The sequence below is a fragment of the Lissotriton helveticus genome, chromosome 2_1 (assembly GCF_964261635.1).
Source record: "Lissotriton helveticus chromosome 2_1, aLisHel1.1, whole genome shotgun sequence".
NCBI lineage: Eukaryota > Metazoa > Chordata > Amphibia > Caudata > Salamandridae > Lissotriton > Lissotriton helveticus.
In genome coordinates, this window is record NC_136059.1 from 2029969044 (window position 1) to 2029989830 (window position 20787).

At 45.5% G+C, this 20787-nt stretch overlaps 1 protein-coding gene across 4 annotated transcripts in view; it reads left to right on the forward strand.

Moving 5' to 3' along the window:
- FNIP2 (folliculin interacting protein 2) overlaps positions 1-20787 on the forward strand; it is a 459542-nt gene that overhangs the window by 414502 nt on the left and 24253 nt on the right. For all 4 annotated transcript variants that reach the window (XM_078676999.1, XM_078677002.1, XM_078677000.1 and 1 more), the window contains 3 exons: positions 4086-4242; positions 17878-18078; positions 19425-19540. In XM_078676999.1, coding sequence (XP_078533125.1) covers positions 4086-4242; positions 17878-18078; positions 19425-19540 — 474 coding nt within the window. The remainder of the gene's footprint in view (positions 1-4085; positions 4243-17877; positions 18079-19424; positions 19541-20787) is intronic.

Here is a 20787-nt window from a genome sequence, read left to right on the forward strand (position 1 = left end):
ATTTGAATGTGAAACTCTCTTGAGCAAGACTTGCATAGTGCTTTAAATGGATCAGCTACACAGTGCTGTGCCCTGTATACGTTTAATAAAGCTAAACAGGCCTAACATTTAACAATAAGCGGGATGACTGCTACTGTCACAAGATCGGATGCTATGGAGTTCAGTCAATTTAAAGAATGCCAAAGAGAATGCCACACTATACTCTTCTTTACAGAAAGTATATATCCTTTAAGCCTCATATTTATGTTCATATTGATGAAAAATGGAACTCATAATTGTTTTCCTTTTTATTTTATAAATAGGTAGATAAAGTGGAGTGTGTGCGGGAGAGAGAGAATGGGATTGAGGGTGATGAGATGGGTAAAATTTGAACAAAGCCGGTTTAGTGTGGACAGGGAGATTAGGAGGGAGGTTAAGAAATCACATGAGCACGTTAAAGGCAACAGGAGGGAGTAGGATGTATTTCTCTTATTTTGTGATAAATACAAAGATGTAGCTTTTTTCCCAAGCATGTCCTTTTCTTTTACATTCTAAACTCACCTAAAACCTAAAGTTTCATTGCCGCCAGCACTTGCCATCCGAGCTAGTGGCTCTATTAGCAAAAGGTTAACTTATAGTCCTGTCCAATTACTAGAACTTTGAGAGAGAGATCCTTAGAAGATACCTCTGCTGGTGTTGTCAAGCTTACTGTTCACCTAGTTCTTTAAGCATGCATGACGATACCTGTGAGATCTTGTTGGCAGCCATTGGTACTTGTAGAGTTACTCAAAGCCATGTCCTCTTTTTTGTCAACCTAGTTGGTGAAATATATTTTGAGTGGCTGGATTTCCTTTCCCAGTAAGAAACCAACCTTTATTTGAACCAGTGATTTTGGGCAAATGTAACTTTTTGACCTTTCTAATAGCTCGGTATTGGAGGTTCAGTACTTCAACTCAAAGCTTTTTGTGCTTATCCTGACACTGGTTAAGTGGTTCTTCATCTCAATACTTAACCATCTGAAGCGAAAATGTGCACACTTTGTTTATGATTTGCTCGCATGAAAGTTTACTTGCAGAAGTTCAGCACATTTCCGGACTCTGATATTCTAACTCACAAAGTTTTCCTTTCATAATAATCTTTTCCTACAAGTTAATAGTAGAAGGTATTAATTCTGATCTCTTTAATCAATAGTCTCTCATTAACAGATTAACCTCTTCGATGCTCATGACGAGACCAGCTCGTCATGAGTCACAGTGAACCTGTGCTCATGACAAGCTGGTCTTGTCATAACTGCGCAGCTCTGTCCACACGTGATTGATTCCCCCGCCTGTGCGGGCGAATTAATCAGTGCGCGGGGTTGTGACGAGACCAGCTCCTCATGAGCACAGCTCCACTGTGACTCACGAGAACCATGGCGCCGCGCTCACCCCCGCCCCCCAAAGTTAACGCTTCATCCTGTTTCAACTATAGTCCCTAATGTTACTTAGGACAGACTTTCTTGTTGGAAACAAACCGGTGAGTGGACAGAGGGGACATTTTCGTCAGATCTTCTAGGTGGATCAAGTATGGGCTCTCTGACTTCACACATTGGAATAGCAAGTAGTTTAACGTCCTGGGATTCTGGTAATGATGGCTATCATAGCTGCAGCTTCTGAAGGGATCATTAAATGGGGAAGTTTAATGCAGCCTTATATGAAATCTTACACTAGTTCTCTACCAAATTCATGTTCCGCTTTAAGCCTAAATACTCTTTAAAATTTGATTTTTATAAATACTTAAAATATTTTCTTTGTAGCTAACTTCAGATATTTTCTGTGTAGGATGAACACTTATATTCATTGCACTTCATGGTACATTTATTTATACAGCGTAACTTATTGTGGGCTGGTAGTTAAAACTGTGTAAATAATGTTGTGACTGAAAATAGAAAAGCTCCAGCATGTAACAGGATTTCTGCAAATAATATTTTAATATAGCTGATGTACCATGATCTGTTCCACTATATTGCTTTGTACAAAGGAAGGACATTGGCTAAGGAAATGAAAAAGAAAAACATTATATATTTTGAGAATCGTAGAAAACAATTGCCTGGGTTTTTCGTCATCATCTTAGATGTTGGTCTCTGACTCTACAGCTCACAAAATGTAATTTACCCACACCTTGCTAACAAAACCCAATGTTGTAATTTTAATTTTAAGTTTTGTTAAAAGGCAGTAATCAGCAATTGTAATTTTCAGAATAGTTTTTAGTTGTCTTTCTTGTTGCCATTTTCTGATATTTTATTCCTCAGTATTGACATTATCTGAGTTTACCTACAAAAACACGTCCAAGGACTATGATCATTTGCACACTTTTACTGTCATTTCCAAGGCTGGATGATACATTGCAGGTTACTTGAATTTGGATGTATTTTTTCCAACACTCAATTAGAGGGATTTTGCTTAGTATCACTTTAATGTAATGCATGTTCTTAAGGGGACACCTCATACGTTTCTGCCAGTGCAAGTTTGAAGTCACTTCATTTTAGATTCAGATCAAGTGGTCACAATTCCTTTTCGGTAACAAAATTAATTATAAGCCTAGAACCCTTTTGTTCTAATCTATGGCACACTGTACTTTAGGGTTTATTCCTGGTGCAACAAGCGCAGTAGATTCTCAAGGGTATGTTGTTTTAGTTTGGAAACTGTAGTGCTGGTCTACAGATGCTACTGAATCAGGTTTTAGAACGAATCACAGGCCCAGTCTGTTTTCCCCCCAACCATCTATTATCAATCTACTTAGTGTTGGAATACTGAATATTCCAGTTAAACTGTAGTTTACCCCTATGATGAGTGTTTCTTGCCTTATGAACATATGAAGGATACTAAGGGCCCGGTTAAGGATTTGACGGTGCGGCAGCGGGACCGCCCCGCACCGCCAAACCCTTGTTGAGACCGCCCTCCCTATTATAACTGTTTACGTCATTGTTGGGCTTTTACTTTCGCGGTCTCACGGCGGTGCATATAAATTAGATACCGCAATGAGAACGTCAAAGGACGTTCCAGCATGGAATGAACTGAAAAGTCTATGCTGTGCTGGAACGTCTGTGCATGCATACAGGGCGGCAATTGTTGTGCCCTTCTGTGTGCATCCACAAGGTGTGAGGCACATGGGGGGGCCCTGCAGGGCTCCCTTTCTTTCCTCACCACCACTGTTTTCATAGAGGAAAGACCTCCATGAAAAAAGTGGTGGTGATCAAAGTCATAATATGCTTGGCGGGACCGCCGCGGTACCGCCAAGCATATATAGGTGCCTCTGGACCGCCGCACCACCGACCGGGAACAGCGGTTCACTGGCGGAGTCCTCCGTCTCAAGGCGGCATGACCACTAGGGTTGTAATGGGGCGGTCGCAAGAGCACCATCGCTACCCCCCTAAGAGTTTGGCGGTCCGAGGGCCGCCAGACTCGTCATAGGCCCCTAAGTGTTTATTTTGCAGCCACTACTACATTCTCTTAGATCTAGAGGGCAGCAATTGCCAATGTGAATACGTTTTCTTGTGTTGGGATCTGGTTCTTTCTCATCACAATGTTGTAAGCTCATGTATGAGGCAGTTAATATCATCTTTAATTTGTGCAAGAATCATCAGAAGATATGGTAGCTTTCAGCTTGTGCTGCATGGGGAAACGGCCACTACAACGCGGCCGTTTCAACGAAAAGCTTAACCACGCATGCATTACAACGCATGCGTGGTTACAACGAAAACCTTTACCACGCATACGTTTACTACGAGGTACGTAGTAAAGGCATGTGTGGTAAAGGGTACAATTAAAAAATGGGGGGTGAGGGGGGGATTCCCCCCTCAAAAAAAAAACCACTAACCTTAATTAGAGAAGTGCAGGGAATCGGCATCGTAGAGGAAGGAAACGGCCGTTTTTTTTTATTACGTAACACGTCACCACGGAAAAAACGTGGAGAAGGTTATGCGTGAAAATAGTATTCCGTTGTAACGCATGCGTGGTAAAGGCATGCGTTACAACGGAGTTCGTTGTAATAACATATAACCTGCTGCATGTACATCTGATGCTTGTTGATATATAATTTACTGAATTTATTGATCTACATTTCAGGTCGGATTTCTTCAGCAGTCAAAGTTTGAACCACTTTGGCAGGTCGCTTTTTGGTGGTTATTGCTCCACATACATGCCTGATTTTGTTCTGCATGGAATCAGTAATGATGAGAAATTGAAGCAGTGTTTGATGGCTGACCTGGACCATGCCATGAATGTAAGTGACTTGCACATTGAAGGCTGACAGTCCGGGTATTCTAGAACTGAACTCTACCTGCTGCTACATCAAGCTTAATGTATATTTTGTAATTGCAATATGGTAATATGTTGATTTAGAGAAACAGGGACCTATTGAAATTAAGGTCGATCACTTGTGTAGGTGATTGTATTGCTATGTTATTGAAACGTTTGTGTGTGTGTGTTATACAGCTGGTACAAAATGCTTTTTATTTTCTGTCAAATTATACCATGCTTCAACATGGTTCAGAGATACAAATTGATAATGTACTTGTTTGCAATTAGAGCTAAGATTATTTGGTATGGTACAATAATTTTACAGTGATCTAAGAATAATGATGCTACTGTTAAAATTAAAGTGCAGGACATTAGCCATAAGTTAAACATAGGCCAATGGACCTGCACAAACGTAGATTTACCAGGCCAAACACCATAATACCAACCTATTTATGAAACAGAGAAATGTAATAAATATCCAGAGGAAACCTATCTTTAGGTGAGGGAAATTAAATATATTTTTCGTATTAATTTCATAGTTATCTGATAATAAATTCACTTAATAGAGATATGGTTCAACAATTTAGAGTATTACAAAAAATAATTCAAAATGTTTTATATAAGATACATTTTACATTAGAAAATAAAGTATTGTACAACACAAATATTTATCTAAAATATTTTTGATTGAGAGTGAAATCTTGTGAATCATCTCTATAAGAGGCAATACATGATTCGCAGCATGCAGCAGCTTCTTCAGGGCTAAATACAGCAACAAGATAAATGGGGAAAAAAGAAAAATGTATGCCACTTTAATAATAACGTATAGTGTTCGTGGGAGAGAAGTTGGCCTAACGGCTAGGACGGTCGACCTCGAATCTGGGGAACTGGGTTCGAGTCTCGGCAATGACGCTGAACATCCTGTGATTCTGGGCAAATCACTTAATCGTCCCGTGCCTAACAAAAAAATAAATGTGTCCTCATGTAATGCAACTGGTGCTATGTAAAGCGGTCTGATACCCGATTCGGGTCAAGTTTGCACTATATAAAACTCTGTAAAATAAAAAATCTACAAGACAAACAGTTCATTGTTACATTAAAACATTTAGATTACATAACAAAATGCTCTTAACTACGGTAAATTAAAAACATATTTTTTATTTTAATAATTATTCTTGTCAGCATCTTTAAATTCCTCCTGCAATCTGTTAAATATATAGATTTTTGTGAATTATGTAATGATTGGAAGACCAGTGTTTAATTTATTAAAATTATTCATGTTATTGCATGTGTTATTAATAGTTACAGCACTAGTAGTCCTATTAAATTGAAACCATTCTTTTTGCCTAATGTACTTCTGTTTTATTGTATATAAGATATTTAACAGATTACACCTGAACACCCCTGTTTACCAACCTCATAATAAGGGAATTTAAAAATTGTCTGTTTAATGATTTCGTTCTGATTGTGCAACTAGCTTATGAGTATGAACTGAATGTAATAAATTGCTGGGTATGTATTTGGGCATATACATTGTTATGAACTGAAATCTGAGCAGTGAAAGTACCCTTCTGAATTACAGTAATGTTGGAAAGGAGAGTAAGTAAATTGTGGTCTCTTCCATCTTCAGAACCTTACAAGTTATTCAGAGAATGTTTTATCAAGTGTATATTTTAAATTCGATCCAAACATAATCGCGGACTTTCAAATACATAAAACTGGGTGCTAAGTCAATGTGTCCTATTTTAAGACTTGCAGCTACTTAAGTGAACGTTCTGCATGTGAAAGGGCATGATTATCTCAATTGAATAAAGCTTTATTGAGTGATTCTCACTGCGCTTGCATACCACTCATACTTGGTTATGGTCTCTTTAGCAGGTGTTAACCTGCCACTCCAAAAGGGAATACATCCCTTCATTAGGCAACTGAAGCTTTATAATTCATCTTAAGAGTGGAAGTGCACTAGGAGGCCTTTTCTGGTTGGGATGGGTTGAAAAGAAAATTGGTCTTTGTCCTTTGAAGCATGTTTGGAGGTGGCTATACAGGTATATTGACCGCTATACTTTGTAAGAGTGCTGAGGAAATTAGCAGCTAATTTTAGAAGTAAGGTATCTAGAGGGGTTGGACATGCTATTTTCTTTTCACAACAAACTTTATTGTCTGAACTCACATGTTATGCATAGCTCTGTCTCCCAGAGACAACTGCCTTCATTAATGCATCACGAGAATCGTCAGTTACAGTCTAACAGTTGAAAAGCAATTGAAGCAAAAACGAAAGCCCCCCGTAAGGCATGGCAAACATAGGATGCAGTAAATGTTCATCCGACCCACCCCCCGCGCCCTCCCTGCGTGCCCACTTGCAGCATAGAGTACATGTACATTACAACGCCTTGCACCTATCTTGCCAACTGTCACTGTTCATAGTCCATCTCCTCACACTGTCGGGAGGGTGGCTTCCTCAGGCGGTGGGTCCAAGTCCAGACCCCGATAGTCCGCCCACCGTTTCCAAATTTTTAAATGCTTCCTGGGACATCCCCTTGCAATAAATATAGGCTGTTCTAAACCCATGCAGTAATCCATTCCGTTCTTCCAGGGTGTGAGCGATGGGGCCCGGGGGGGCCTTCCAGGCTCTCGCGATATCGCGTTTCGCAAGTGTAAACCCCAGCAGCATTAGGTGACGCTTATACCTGTTGCCCTCCACCCCAGCCATGACATGCAGCAGCGCTAGCTTAGGGTCTCTCAGAATCTCCCAGGATAATACTTCGACCAAGCAGCGGTGGACCCCATCCCAAAACCTCGGCAGCGATGCGCACTCCCAAACTGTGTGTAGTAGTGTGCCTACAGCCAGGCCACAACGAAGGCAGTCAGGGGACGCTACCAGCCCCGCCTTCCATAAGCGCTGTCGGGTGTAGTATGTGCGGTGTATATAACGGAACTGAATCAGTCGCAGGCGCGTGGAGATTGCCGCCCCCCTGGGACTTTCAAGGGCCTCCACCCAGTCCTCCTCGTCCATGTCTCCGACGTCCCGCTCCCAGTGGGCTCTAAGCCCGCTCAGGTCCGAGGAGCAGTGGCGCACCAGCATCTGATAGATACGCGATAGCTTTTTGTCTGGCAGCTCTCCCATGAAAATGTTGGCTTCTAGGGGACTAAATTCGGGGATCTGTTCCAGGCCCACTAATGAGGGTGTCAGGGCATGGCGAAACTGGAGGTACTTGTAGAACTGGGTGCGGGGCATCCCGAAGTCCTCCTGCAGGTTTGTAAAGGATTTAAGGGTGTCACCGGACATTATGTCGCCCAGGGTTGAAATGCCTATGGCGTCCCATCCCCTGAAGCCCATCAAGGCGTTCAGTTGAGGGAGCCGACCATTACGCCAGAGGGGGGTTTCCTGCGTAAGGATATTCCACCAGCCCATCCGCCTCAGTGCCTGCCTCCACACATGAAATACCACCTGCGTGGCCGAGGGAAGGGTTTTCCGGAGAGGCGGCAAGTGCAAGGACGCTGGGCCCATTAAGTGTCTCTCGAACGCGTAGGCCGGGTCGCCCCTGTCGCCATACCACCAGTCGTTCAAAACCAGGAGATGCGCCGCTTGGTAATACGAGTGCACGTCCGACGTCGCCAGGCCCCCGGTATATGTCGACAAAAAACACGTCCGTAGAGCCACCCGAGCCACGCCCCCCTCCCACAAAAATCTGCTCAGGGCCGAGTTAAGCTGTTGAAACCAGCGGGGCGAAATCACATGGGGATGATTCTGCAGTTGATACACCAGGCGTGGGAGCGCCACCATTTTAAAAATAGCAGACCTGCCGAGTATAGAAAGTGGCATCCGCGCCCAAACCTTCATATCCTGACGTACCCGATCCCACACCGGGGTGATGTTGCGGTCCCGGGAGAGTACCGCGTCCTCTGATAGGAAAACCCCCAGATATTTCACACCGCCCGACGCCACCTGAAGGCCTGTAGCCCAGTCTCCTACGCTCCGCTGTCCACCCAGCGTCCACAGTGTGGATTTGTCCGGATTCATGTAGAGACCGAAGGTCTCACCAAAGATTTGTAGGATGCGCAGCAGTCACGGCCCAGATCGGTCCAAGTCGGTGAGAAAAAGCAGGACGTCGTCAGCATACAACGCTATTCTATCTGTGAGGCCCGGCGACCAACGGAAGCCCTTGAGTTGAGCATCGATGCGCACGCATGCCGCCAGAGGCTCCATGGCGAGCGCAAATAAATACGGGGAGAGGGGACAGCCCTGCCGCGTCCCCCTTTGGACCAGAAACGGCCGGGACACCGCGCCTCCAACACGCACCGACGCCGTAAGGCCTGTATATAGTAATTGGACATACGCCAGAAAACGCGGGCCAAGATTTAGACGGCTCAGCAGAGCAAAGAGATAAGTCCAGCTCAGGGAATCAAAGGCCCTGTCCATATCCCCAAGGAACAGAGCGGCCGGCTCCCCCAGACATTTCCAAGCCGAGACCGCTACCTGAGCTCGTCTGATATTGTGGCGGGTAGCCCGCTGTGGCATAAACCCAGCCTGATCCGGGTGGACCAGGTCCGTAATGTACGGCTTGAGCCTGGTGGCAAGGGCCTTCGCCAAGATTTAGCTTCGGTATTCAGGAGCGAAATGGGGCGGTATGAGGCATGGCTCTCAGAGGGTCTCCCGGACTTCAAAAAGACCACCACCTCAGCATGACGCCAGTCTGGTGGGAGCGTCCCGGTCTCGCACGATTCCTCTACCACCGGCCGAAAAAGCGGTCCCAGCTGGACCGAAAACTTCCGAAAGAATTCACTGGGGAATCCATTAGGACATGGAGCCTTGCCCGGGTTCAGCTCTCCCAGGGCGGCACCCAACTCGTCGTCTGACAGGGGTCGATCCAAGAGGTCCCTCGCCTGGACATGCTATTTTGAACAAGATTTCGTCATGCATGAGTAAATAGTGTAAGGACTGCCTGGTTGCTGCTTAAACCACAGATTAGCATGACCCTGCTGCATTTTACACTACTTTGAATGGAGTCTCTGTATAAGCTTTTTCTAATGGATGTCTTTATTAATATTTCTCACCTTAAGAATATCACTTTAGGTTTCTGGCTAGTCTGGATAACCTTTCTCCAGCCATTGCTTTACAGCACCTCCAGGTGGTGCCAAGAGGCCCTAGCCTCAACTTTAACCACCTGGTATGATAACATTTTAGTTTGTTAGGTGTCTGCCCTCACGCTGATGCCAGTTGCTATTTTTGTGTGCCTCGTCAATACGGATCCAGAGCCCTCTTGGTGCTTTACCAGCTAAATTTCCAGAAATCTTAGCATTGAAACCCTCTTGTAGACGTTACAAGAAGATGTCCTTGTTGGTGTCACAGGCTTGGAACACAATTCTGCAGTATGCAACTGCTGTGCTGTGATGCACCCGAAAACCGTTAGCAAGCACAAGCTGTGGCTAGTTTTAATCACTTTCAAGTAAACCCTCTTAAAGTAAATGAGCTTCCATAAGATCTTCTCAAAGAAAGCATGAATAAAACCATTGGAAGGTGAAGTCCTCTTCCTCAAAGAAACAGTACTGTTTCTCAGTAATTCTTCCTCGTCATTGATAGTGGAGTTCCTGGCTACAAAGCCCGACCCTATGCACATCAAGATCTTCTAGCTACAAAGTTGGACTTGTTCAGGACAGCTCTGTACCTGTAGTTCTGCCCCCACAAAGATGGACACGATTCTGTGGACTTGGTGACTCCAGCAACTCCTAACCAGGCACCTTAGGATGCTGCACCTCCATGGGCTGCTGTCCAGTCACCCAAGACGAAGTCATAGCTGGCTAAGATGTCATACTCAGTGTCTTTGAAGGTGGGCAAGATTATCCTCTAAAGAGAAAGTAAAGGGGTGTTTTACTGATGAACGCCAGATGAACCCTCTTCCTAGGGCTCTAGAGACTCACTCAGAGTTGTGAATAAAACCACATGGCTTTGGAGACCTATTGCTGGGTAAAAAGAATTCCAGCCCAGTCTGGTGCCTGATATGAGATTCTTGGGGTAAAGAATGTGCTGGAAGATCATCTATCCACCAGAAATATAATTACCAAAGTAAAGTAATATTTCTATGCTGCTCCTGCATATAGAGCACTGGCATAATCTAGGTGGGAGTTAACTGATGCCCTAATTACTAAGTTCTTGTGCCACTGAGAAGGCAGAGGGTGATCCTTTTTAAAGTATAGGTGTGAAAAACCTATGCATACCAAATATTTGGCTTTGCCTTCTAGGATTATAAGAGTTTAATTAACATTTGAGATTTCTTTTACCTTTTTTGCTGGACTCTCCTACATGTTTCACATTTTGTTCATACTAGGCTTCCTTTTTAGCAAAAACCAATTACTTAAATTTGATCCATGGACTGTAAAGAGACGATGAACATTGGGATTTGGATGGGCTACTTTTACTCTTATCCCTTGTGGCTGGGGGATCTCTTGCGGAGATACAAAAAGAGGTTGCAGCTTTAAAGCGAAAAAAAAAATCTGTGTTTGAGGCATGGAGAATGCTGTTGTAGATGTGAAGGGAAAAGTTACCAGAAAAAATCTATACATTCCACATTCTAGAGGCAGTTGGATTGTTGCATAAATATTTCTTGTGAATTTTTGCAGATTTCATCGATGTTCTTCCAAAATTGAATATTATATTCTGTTATAAAATTATAATGATTAAACATTTACATTAAGGGAATTTCAAGAGCTCACATCCACTGAACTACGTGTGGGCACTGACTCAACATAATCTCACAATTTGCTGGGCAAAACTACTAGCAATTGCAAGCTTGCATTCTGCTGGATTTAGTCGCCATCCGCTGCCTTTCATTGTGACCATTTAACCAGCTCAGGATCAGGAAAGGCTTCAATTTATTTATCCTGAGTACTCTTTGGAGTCCCTGTGCGAACAAATTCATTCAAATTTTCTTGCGCATAACACAAGTCGATACCTTATGTTTTGTGGTGGTCATTATGAATCTTGAATAAAATCTAGACTCCTCCTTCAGCTACAATTCGAAATTGTAAGTGCAGTTGAACATTACTCTTTGGTGTACACATGCTCTATTGTGTGGGTTTATACCCTGATGTGTTTGGAGTCTTATTTCTTATGTTTGCTGTCACGTAAAATAAATTCCATGTTGCTAACCTTCAGGGAGTTGCCGTCTTCCGTTCTTCAAAAATATGTGTCACGGAAGGTTTTAAAAAGTGCTTTCTTTGACCCATAATAATAACTATATGTAGAACAAATATTCATTCAGAAAAAAGGATGTTTGTAACAGTTAGATGTTCACACCATATACTTGTTTACCTTGGACGCAGAACATTCAGCCCAACCTATTATTGATTCCGTTTAAAAAAAATCACTGAAGTGTAAGCTGTATGCTAAACAGGTCAAAATCCAAATGGAACCAGTTGCATATTTTTTGCACCATAGCCTTGACTAAAGATACTGTTCTTAAATTATGTTGCAACCTCTTAAACAGTTGGCATTCTATTTATAAAAGAACAGTTGAAAAAAAATGAAGCATCACACGTCTGTATTGACATTGAAAATTTCTAACGTGGTATGACGTTGTGGAGGATATAAATATAATTCTCTCTGCTGTTGTTAACCCTACTTAAAATATTCTACCTTGAATGATACCCTCCTCTTTTTTAAAGGCATTTGTTTGATCATTATTAAGTTCCAATTGGCCAGGAAAAGAAATGGAATTGGTATTTCACAATTATGTGATCGGGAGACCGTTTCCCCAAGGATATAAGCACATATTTTTTTAAGTGTTACTCTGTTGTGCTTTTGTGGTATTGATGATGACTAGTTCTGTAGTCATAGCGTTAATTGAAAGTTACATCAATTGATGGTCAACCAGCGATTCACTGTAATAAAACTGAGCCATCTACCGATCATGGCATCTTCATGATATAGAGATATGCTCGTTTTAGAACACAGACGCATCATCACAACTTAAGAGTTAAGCGAACTCAGAGAACTGAAGAAGTCCGGTGCCTGAAATATGTTGGCTGGTAAAGACTGAATCAGAAAGAGACAGTTAGTTGACGATTCCTTTCCTTTAGAATTTCCCCCAGGTGTCAGTCTGGATCCAGAGATTTTTGTTTAGCAGTACCCCTTCGTGTCGGTAGGTGATGTCTGTTAACACCGCGTCAGTCGTCGGCGTCATTGTAAATGTAAATGTCATGGTACTTAGAGCGCACTGTCACCAGACGATCACCTTGCGGTGTCGCCTATTCGGCTTCCTGGCGCTGATACTCATACCGCTCTGGAACCCCTCCTGGCTTTCCCTGTGAAGTGTCCACTCCTGGGCACCCCCAGGGTGAAGCCAGGCATCCTTAGCGCTGTTGGGGCCGGTGTGGAGGCTAAGCAAGCTATTGCCCAGAGTTACAGCGTGGGGCCCGTGATTAGAATAGGCACCGAGGCGAGAATTAACAGGTCCGAGGAAATTGAGCCCGAGACCCCGCCGAGGCGGGAATCAAACCCTGGTCCCTGGCCAGAACTCTGCATCAGAGTCTGCCGCTCTAACCATTGAGCTACACTCCTCCTGGTTGCCGGGATGACGTTGTGGTGCCTACTTAAACGCCGCCCCCTGCGCACTGAGACAATTCTTTCTTTTTCTGCACCAGCCTAGCGCAGATCCGGAGACAGCTACCCCTAAGGCATTTTTTGGCTAACCTTTTTGCGACTTTTGTCAGCATCTTCTTCGAGTTTTGGACTCCTGGTACGCGAGGGATGTCCCAACGTCGGACCAGTTTCAAGCCCGGCGGGTCTTGCCACAAAATTATGTCGTGACGGACCTGCACCTCGTGCGCTTGTGGTGGCTGAAGCGCGACCATGACCCAAAGTCGTGCTACGACTGCCGGGCCATGAACCCAAAGACTTTGCAGGAGCGGACCGGAAAGCATTCAGCTCTGCGTCTTTCCCGGTCTCGTTCAAAAGGAAGCTCTCAAGACCATTTGCAAAGCCCCCACTCCTCGTCGCACTCCAAGTCGTCGGCGTCTTCAGGTAAGTTGAAACACAAGAAGGAGGTGAAGAAGCACAAGCACTCTTCACCTTCTCCCCATCGGTGAGCTGACGCGACGTGGCACTCGGAGCGTCGTTGTTCAAATACCCTGGACCCGGTGCCTGTTTCAGGGACGACTCCACGCCTCCCACCCTTTCCAGGATCCAGAGCGTTCCCTGCCCAACTTCAGTTCTAAGAGGCCTTACAACTCGTCTTTGGGCAGCCCGTCTCCGCCAACATGCCTCAGGCCACGCGGAGCGGGTAGGAACCTACAATGCTGCTGTTTTGCGCGGACCACACATGGATCCAGGTTGGATCCAGATCGATGCCGGTCAATCTTACTCAACCTTATCTGGCGCTGACCGTGCCACTGGTCGGCGCCGTCCCCATTCTTATTCTCATCCCCAAGTTGGAGCCGACTGTCGCCGGAGGGTACTTTAGTTCTCCTGTTCATCTCTGGTGTTCCCTACTGACCAGAGAGTGGTGGTGATGAGGACTGGGAGGGGTCACTGGACCCTTTAACTGACCAGCTAGAAGAACCGGACTTGCGAGAGGATCTGGGTGATGCTAGTGGTCTGGACACCTCTCCAGACACTATTTTGCTTTCTCCCCCTCCCATGTCTACGGAGTAGGGAGCATCCTATGATGTGGTGGTGAGAAGGGCAGCTGAGGTCTTGGGCCTTGAGCTCCCGTCAGTGGCAGTCAGGACTAACCTCCTGATAGAGGTGCTTCAGCCTGCGGCTTCATCTTCTGAACCCTATTGCCGTTCAATGAGGCCCTCACTGATATTCTCCTGGGCACTTGGTCCTGTGGAGAGGACAGTTGCCCGCCGCCACCGTCCTGCCCTGGACGACCCAGTGTTCTTTACCCAACACCCTTCTCCAGGATTCGCCATGACCTCCTCTACTGGCTATCCATCACATCGGACAGGTGAGTTTTGCAAATCGTCCAAAGGGGCTAATCCCTCCCCTTCGATACTCCTACTGCCTCCATGCCACCATCTTACAAACGCATATCGGAGGATCATTTGGCACTTCTCCGCCAGGCAGTCTTAGCTTTCTTGGCCAAGGGAGCTATAGAGAAGGTCCCTGTGCCAGAAGTAGGTCGTGGTTGCTATTCTCGCTACTTTCTGATGCCCAAGGAGGACACAGGCCTGCATCCTATTCTACCCCTCAACGCTTCCTCTGGAATGAGAAGTTTAAGATGCTCACGTTGGCTCAGGTCCTGTCTGCCCTCGACCCCATAGATTGGATGGTGGTGTTGGACTTGCATTTGACTTGCAGGACGCTTATTTACATATACCTGTCTTGCCAGCCCACAGGTGCTATCTACGGTTCACGGTGGGGCACAAGCACTTTCAGTTCATTGTGCTCCCCTTTGGCCTTACCAGTGCCCTTCCGGTGTTCACAAAGGTGATGGCGATAGTTGCAGCTCATTTGCGCAGATCAGGGGTTCCAGTATTCCCATATCTCGACGACTGGCTGTTGAGGACTGGCTCGCCCCAGGCTGTCGTCTCCCACCTCCAGTCTACGGCGGATTTCCTGCACTCGCTAGTGTTCACTATAAACGTGCCGAAGTCACACCCGACTCCCTCTCAGATGCTGCTTTTCATTGGAGCTGTTCTGGACACAGTGCAGTTTCGGGCTTATCCTCCCGAGCAGCGAGTCCGCGATATTCGGGCTATGATACTGATGTTTCCGCCTCTATCCCGGATTTAGTTGAGAATGACTCTGAGGCTGCTGGACCTCATGGTCTCCTGCATCCTGCTAGTGGATCTTGCCAGATGGCATATGCAGGCTCTCCAGTGGGACTTGAAGTTCATGGGCACAGCAACAGGGGAATCTTTCAGACTACATTCAGATCTCAGACGGAACTGCACAACAACTGCAGTGGTGGCTAACGAACCAAGCTTGGGTCCGAGGCTGATCTCTCTCCCTTCCCCAACCATATCTAACGGTGGTGACAGATGCGTCACTCCTGGGATGGGGCGGCCATCTGGGTGAGGTGGAGATCAGAGGCGTCTGGGCTCCATATCAACCGGGCGATCCGACTGGGATTGAAGGCATTCTTTCCCTCTCTCAAAGGAAAGTGGTGCAGGTGTTCACAGACAACACCACCGCCTTTTGGTAGTGCAACAAACATGGTGGGGTGGGATCGTGGAGGAGGCTTTTCGCCTCTGGAGATGGCTGGAACATCAGGGCATGACCCTTTTAGTTCAACGCCAGTCGGGTTCTCTGAATGCCAGGGCGGACAAACTGAGCAGTCTGTGCTTGGTCGATCACGAATGGCGTCTTATTTCCGAGGTAGTGCAAGGTCTCTTTCAGCGGTGGGGAGAGCCTTGGTTAGATCGGTTAGCCACCGAAGAGAACACCAATGTAAGCAGTATTGCGTTTTGGGGTTTCCAGAGCAGCACTTGCTCTGCGATGCTTTTTGGTGCGAGTGTAACTGCGGCCTCCTGTATGCCTTTCCGCCTGTACCACTTCTGCCCCGAATGCTCAAGAAGATCCAGCAAGACCGGGCCCAAGTTATTCTGTGGCTCCAGACTGAGCGCAAGTAGTCTGATACCCCGAGCTTCTGAACATGGCCATCGATCCTCCAATCAGACTGTCCCTTCGAGAGGATCTTCTGTCTCAGCAGCAGGGGACGGTTCTCCACCCGAACCTGTCCAGTCTCCACCTCCTGCATGGAGATTGAGCGGCGACAGTTGACAGCTTTCGACCTTCCACCCGAAGTCTGTAATGTCATCTTGGCAGGCAGGCGTCCCTGCACTAACTTGATATACCCCTGTAGATGGAACAAGTTCGTGGCATGGTGCACAGCAAAGGCTGTGGGTCCTTTCTGCCCCTCTTTCAGAAGTACTTTTGTATATACTTTCTTTGGCCCAGTAGGGCTCTGCACTGGGCACTCTCAAAGGTTATCTTGCAGCTCTCACTGCTTTTCTTCAGCTGCCAGATCAGCCATCCTTGTTCAAGTTTCCTGTTGTTAATAGGTTCTTTAAGGGCCTTACTCATCTGTTTCCTCCTTCTCCTTTCATAATGCCCCAGAGGGACTTGAATTTTGTTCTCACATACCTTATGTGTGCTCCCTTCAAGCCTCTTCATAACGGTCCTATAAGGCTCTTCACTCTCAAAACTGCCTTCCTTGTGGCCATCACCTCTGCATGCAGGCTGAGGGAGCTTCAAGCACTGTCTTCCAAGCTCCCTTTTTTCTCTCTGTGCATCCGGACAAAGTGGTGCTTAGAATGAGGCCTTAGTTTCTTCCTAAAGTAGTTACACCATTTCGTGTGGGACAATCTATTATTTTGCCCACCTTTTCCCACCTCCGCACCCTTCCAAGGAGGAGGAGAGACTCCACAGTCTGGACCCTAAACGTGCGCTGTCACTCTACCTTGACCGTACCAAAGATTTCCAGGTGGATGATCAACTCTTTATTGGACATGGAGGTGCCAAGAAAGGCTGGGCTGTTCGAAAATGTACCATCTCTTGATGGGTTGTCCTTTGCATAAAGCTCTGCTATGCTTTGGCTAAGAAGGATCCTCCAGTGGGGTTTCATGCTCATTTCACTAGGGCTACGGCAGCAACCACTGCTTTGGCACACGGAGTCCCACTTCTTGATATCTGCCAGACTGCAACGTGGGCATCTCTGCACACGTTTACCAGACATTACTGCCTGGACAGCGAAGTCCGGAGGGACGGCTATTTTGACCCATTCAGTTCTCTAGGACTTTATCGTCTGAACTTGGTTCGCAGACCTTCCTCCGGGGATGGTATTGCTGGGGTATCTATTCTAAAGATAACAAATCTACAACTAACTGCCTATTTCAGGTGAACAAGTTACTTACCTTCGATAATGATGTATCAGTAAGAAAGATATGTTATTTGTAGATTCCTTACCGCCCCACCCAACCTCCCCGCTCTGTTAACTGATTTCTAGAGTTAGGGACTCCCATACAGGGCCCTAGTTGTGGCGCACCAGTGGTCGGTGTCTTGCATGGCTCTGCGGTTATGGCATGGAAAGTTGTGTCAGAACTGACATCACCGCACCAGGACGTCGTGTAAGTAGGCACCAAAACGTCATCCCGGCGACCACGATGCCGACGACTGATGCGGAGTCAACCGACGCCACCTACCGATGCGCTGGGGAAAAATCTCCGGATCCAGGCTGACATCTGGGGGAAATTCTAAAGGTAAGGAATCTACTACTAACATATGTCTCTTACAGATAGATTGTTACCGAAGGTAAGTAACTTGTTCTTTAAAAACAAACTGTCTAGTAGCAATTATGAATGTAGTATCATAGGTCATTCTAATGAGGCGCGATTGGAATGCCATTTCTGATCTACGCAAAAAAACTGTAAGGATTTGTGAGTACCCACTAAAGGATTATGTTGTATTTACTAAAAGGGGTCACATAACTTAGAAACTTAATGAAGTGGTAGTACTTTGATACATGCTTCTTTATGCATCCCTTACTAAATCATATAGCCTTGTGATGGGGTTCAACATGATGGCAGTGGGAAAATAAGTAGTGAAATAACAAGGTGTGATGTTTTTCATGTGTGCCGATTTTTATTTTAAACATGCGTGTTTCTTACCATGCAGCATCCTGTACTGGATGAGCCAGTGGCGGAAACTGTCTGCATTATTGCCGACACAGACAAGTGGACTGTGCAGGTGGCTACAAGCCAGAGGAAGACTATGGACAGTGGAAAACTGGGCAAAGAGGTCTTGGTCTCCAGTCAAGTGTCAAGTTTACTCCAGTCCATTTCACAGCTTTACAAACTCAATCTCCCAGCTGCCTTTGTAAGTTTGTGATTATGTTTATTTTGTAGTTAGATTGTACACAGATAGATAAGACAAAAGATGAACAATTTGCTGAAATGAATCGGTTATACTAATAGGGTAGGTACACGCAGGTAGCTGCTAAAGGGTTTCCCCAGTAATTTTCTTTTAATCACTGACCCTTCCTCTTACCTTAATTTTGTGGATGTATAGTGTGACCTATATTTTTGTTACTCTAGTCAGGTGAGCATAAAGGGAGGAGAGGAAACATGTTATCTATAGAAACCAGCTTTCCAACTAAGAAACATGATACCGCTGTGTCTTCACCATTACTGCAATCAATATTAATGACTAATCAGTCAATCTATCTATTGCATACCTGCACTGTCCTTACTTAACAAAAATGTTTTGAACTGAAATCATAAATGCAGAAACAAACTACAGAAAACTATGCAGTAAGTCTTCAAGGCTTAAACACGCATAAATGCTAAATCTAGAATTGTTTTGTCATTCTGCTGTCCCAGAAAAGCCTGTCATCCTTATGAGGTTGATAACGTGTGTCATTGAGTTTGGTAAAGACCTGCTCTCACCCTACTCTAAATTCCTTGTTTAGAGTGTGCTTTGAAAGTGAAGCAGTACACTACAGTCTGCTTTGAACGCATCATACATATTTAAATGTTTACAACATAACCAAGGCAATAGAGGGCATCCAAATGATTAAAGAAAACAAAATCTCCATATGTGGAAGCTTTAGGTATCCAAACCAACAAAAGCCTTGCCTTATGGCTAAACTCGATTGAACCTCCCAAATGTCCAGAACCTATACAGGGCAGGACCACTCTCCATGTCATTCCTACTCATTTTCTAGGCACCTTTTCTTACAGTCCTTCACTGAATGATTAATGTCAGACCCACCTTAGGCCAACGTCGTCCCTATCAAAATTGAACCGTCCAATTGTGAAGCTTTCAAGTTGTGAGCAATTGGATGTGGTCTATACACATCAAGAATAAATCTCCTCATGTCAAGCAAATTGGACAGCTATGAGTTTGGATATTTATATAATTGTAAGTTTGCTATGACCAAATGTCCCCCATGAAGCAGTATCAAAACGCAATAAAGAAAATTGATATCTGTTGAATACAACCCCTTTTACTTGTTGCATGTTTTTTTTTTAGAGTAGGTCAATCTGCACAGCCAGTGCATACTTCTAAAATACGAATTTCTCAGAATTGATTTGGAAGAAGTGCAGATAAACACCCATGTTGACAGATGTATATTTTTGATGCTTGTACATATTTATTTAGCATCCATTGTGTGACTACAGCCATGATTCATGGAGTCTAAAAGTCTTTTGTTATTTCTGCAGTGTGTAATGCATTTGGAGGACAGACTTCAGGAGTTTTATTTCAAAAGTAAGATGCTCTCGGAGTACTTGCGAGGGCATACAAGGGTTCACGTGAAAGAGCTCAGTGTTGTATTGGGGTAAGTAGGAAGCCACTTTAAACTTTGTGCACATTGTTGTTGAAAGATATGTATGGATACTTATGAATCTACTTCCCTAAAAGGAAACCGAGTGTGATGCTGCAAAGAAATAAATAATTTCATAAAAGTCTTAAATTGCATGCCAGTAAGATTTCTAATTAATTTTGAATACAAATATGATATTGAGTATGCCACATACTTATAAGTGTGAACTGCTATTCGTGTACATGCATTTACATATATTTGTCTGTAGTAGTAGTAGTAGTAGTAGTGCAGATTGAAATATTATATACAAAGCAAAAGAAGGTTATAGCGTATTTATCAATACTAGCTATAAACATGCATGTATGTGTTTGTATGTGTTTCCTTCAGTAATTGGTATTGAAAAAGCTCCTTCCATATGACAGTGTCCACCTTGCCACTTTTCTGTGTCCCCTTACTACCTGTGACCCTTACTACGACGTGATACTGACTCTTGCCCTGCTATCTGTAGGAGGATTTGTTGCTGCTGAAGGAAGGACCCATCTACACCTCGCGGAACCCGCTTCGCGGGTCCCGCATCGTCAAGGCTGCCCATCCGAGTGTTGGCCCCTGCGGGGCGAGTGTGCGAGTGACAGGGCTGCGAGCGCTGGGAACCGGGACTCACTCTCCCAGGAGTCCCGGTGATCCCGAGGCCAAGTCACCTGGCCCGCTCTCCCTGACCGCCCCGCCCCGCAAAAGCAGCAGAAAAGGAACCCGCCCCAGCAGGAAATTGGGACGTGATACTGACTCTTGCCCTGCTATCTGTAGGAGGATTTGTTGCTGCTGAAGGAAGGACCCATCTACACCTCGCGGAACCCGCTTCGCGGGTCCCGCATCGTCAAGGCTGCCCATCCGAGTGTTGGCCCCTGCGGGGCGAGTGTGCGAGTGACAGGGCTGCGAGCGCTGGGAACCGGGACTCACTCTCCCAGGAGTCCCGGTGATCCCGAGGCCAAGTCACCTGGCCCGCTCTCCCTGACCGCCCCGCCCCGCATAATTTCCTCAACCGACGCCTTTAAGAAGCAACGAACCCCGCTGCGCGGGAGCGCGCGGGAGTGCCCGGGGCGATGCCCGGGCAAAGGGCGGGCCCTCTGTGGCCCTCTGTGGCCCTCAGAGGCACGAGAAGGCAAGGCGAGGCCACCCCCCTGAGGTTTACAGCCTGGCATTCATAAGGTACTGTTTAAGCTCGCCTATCATCACCCTCTGCCCAGCTGCCATTTGTCTGTCGA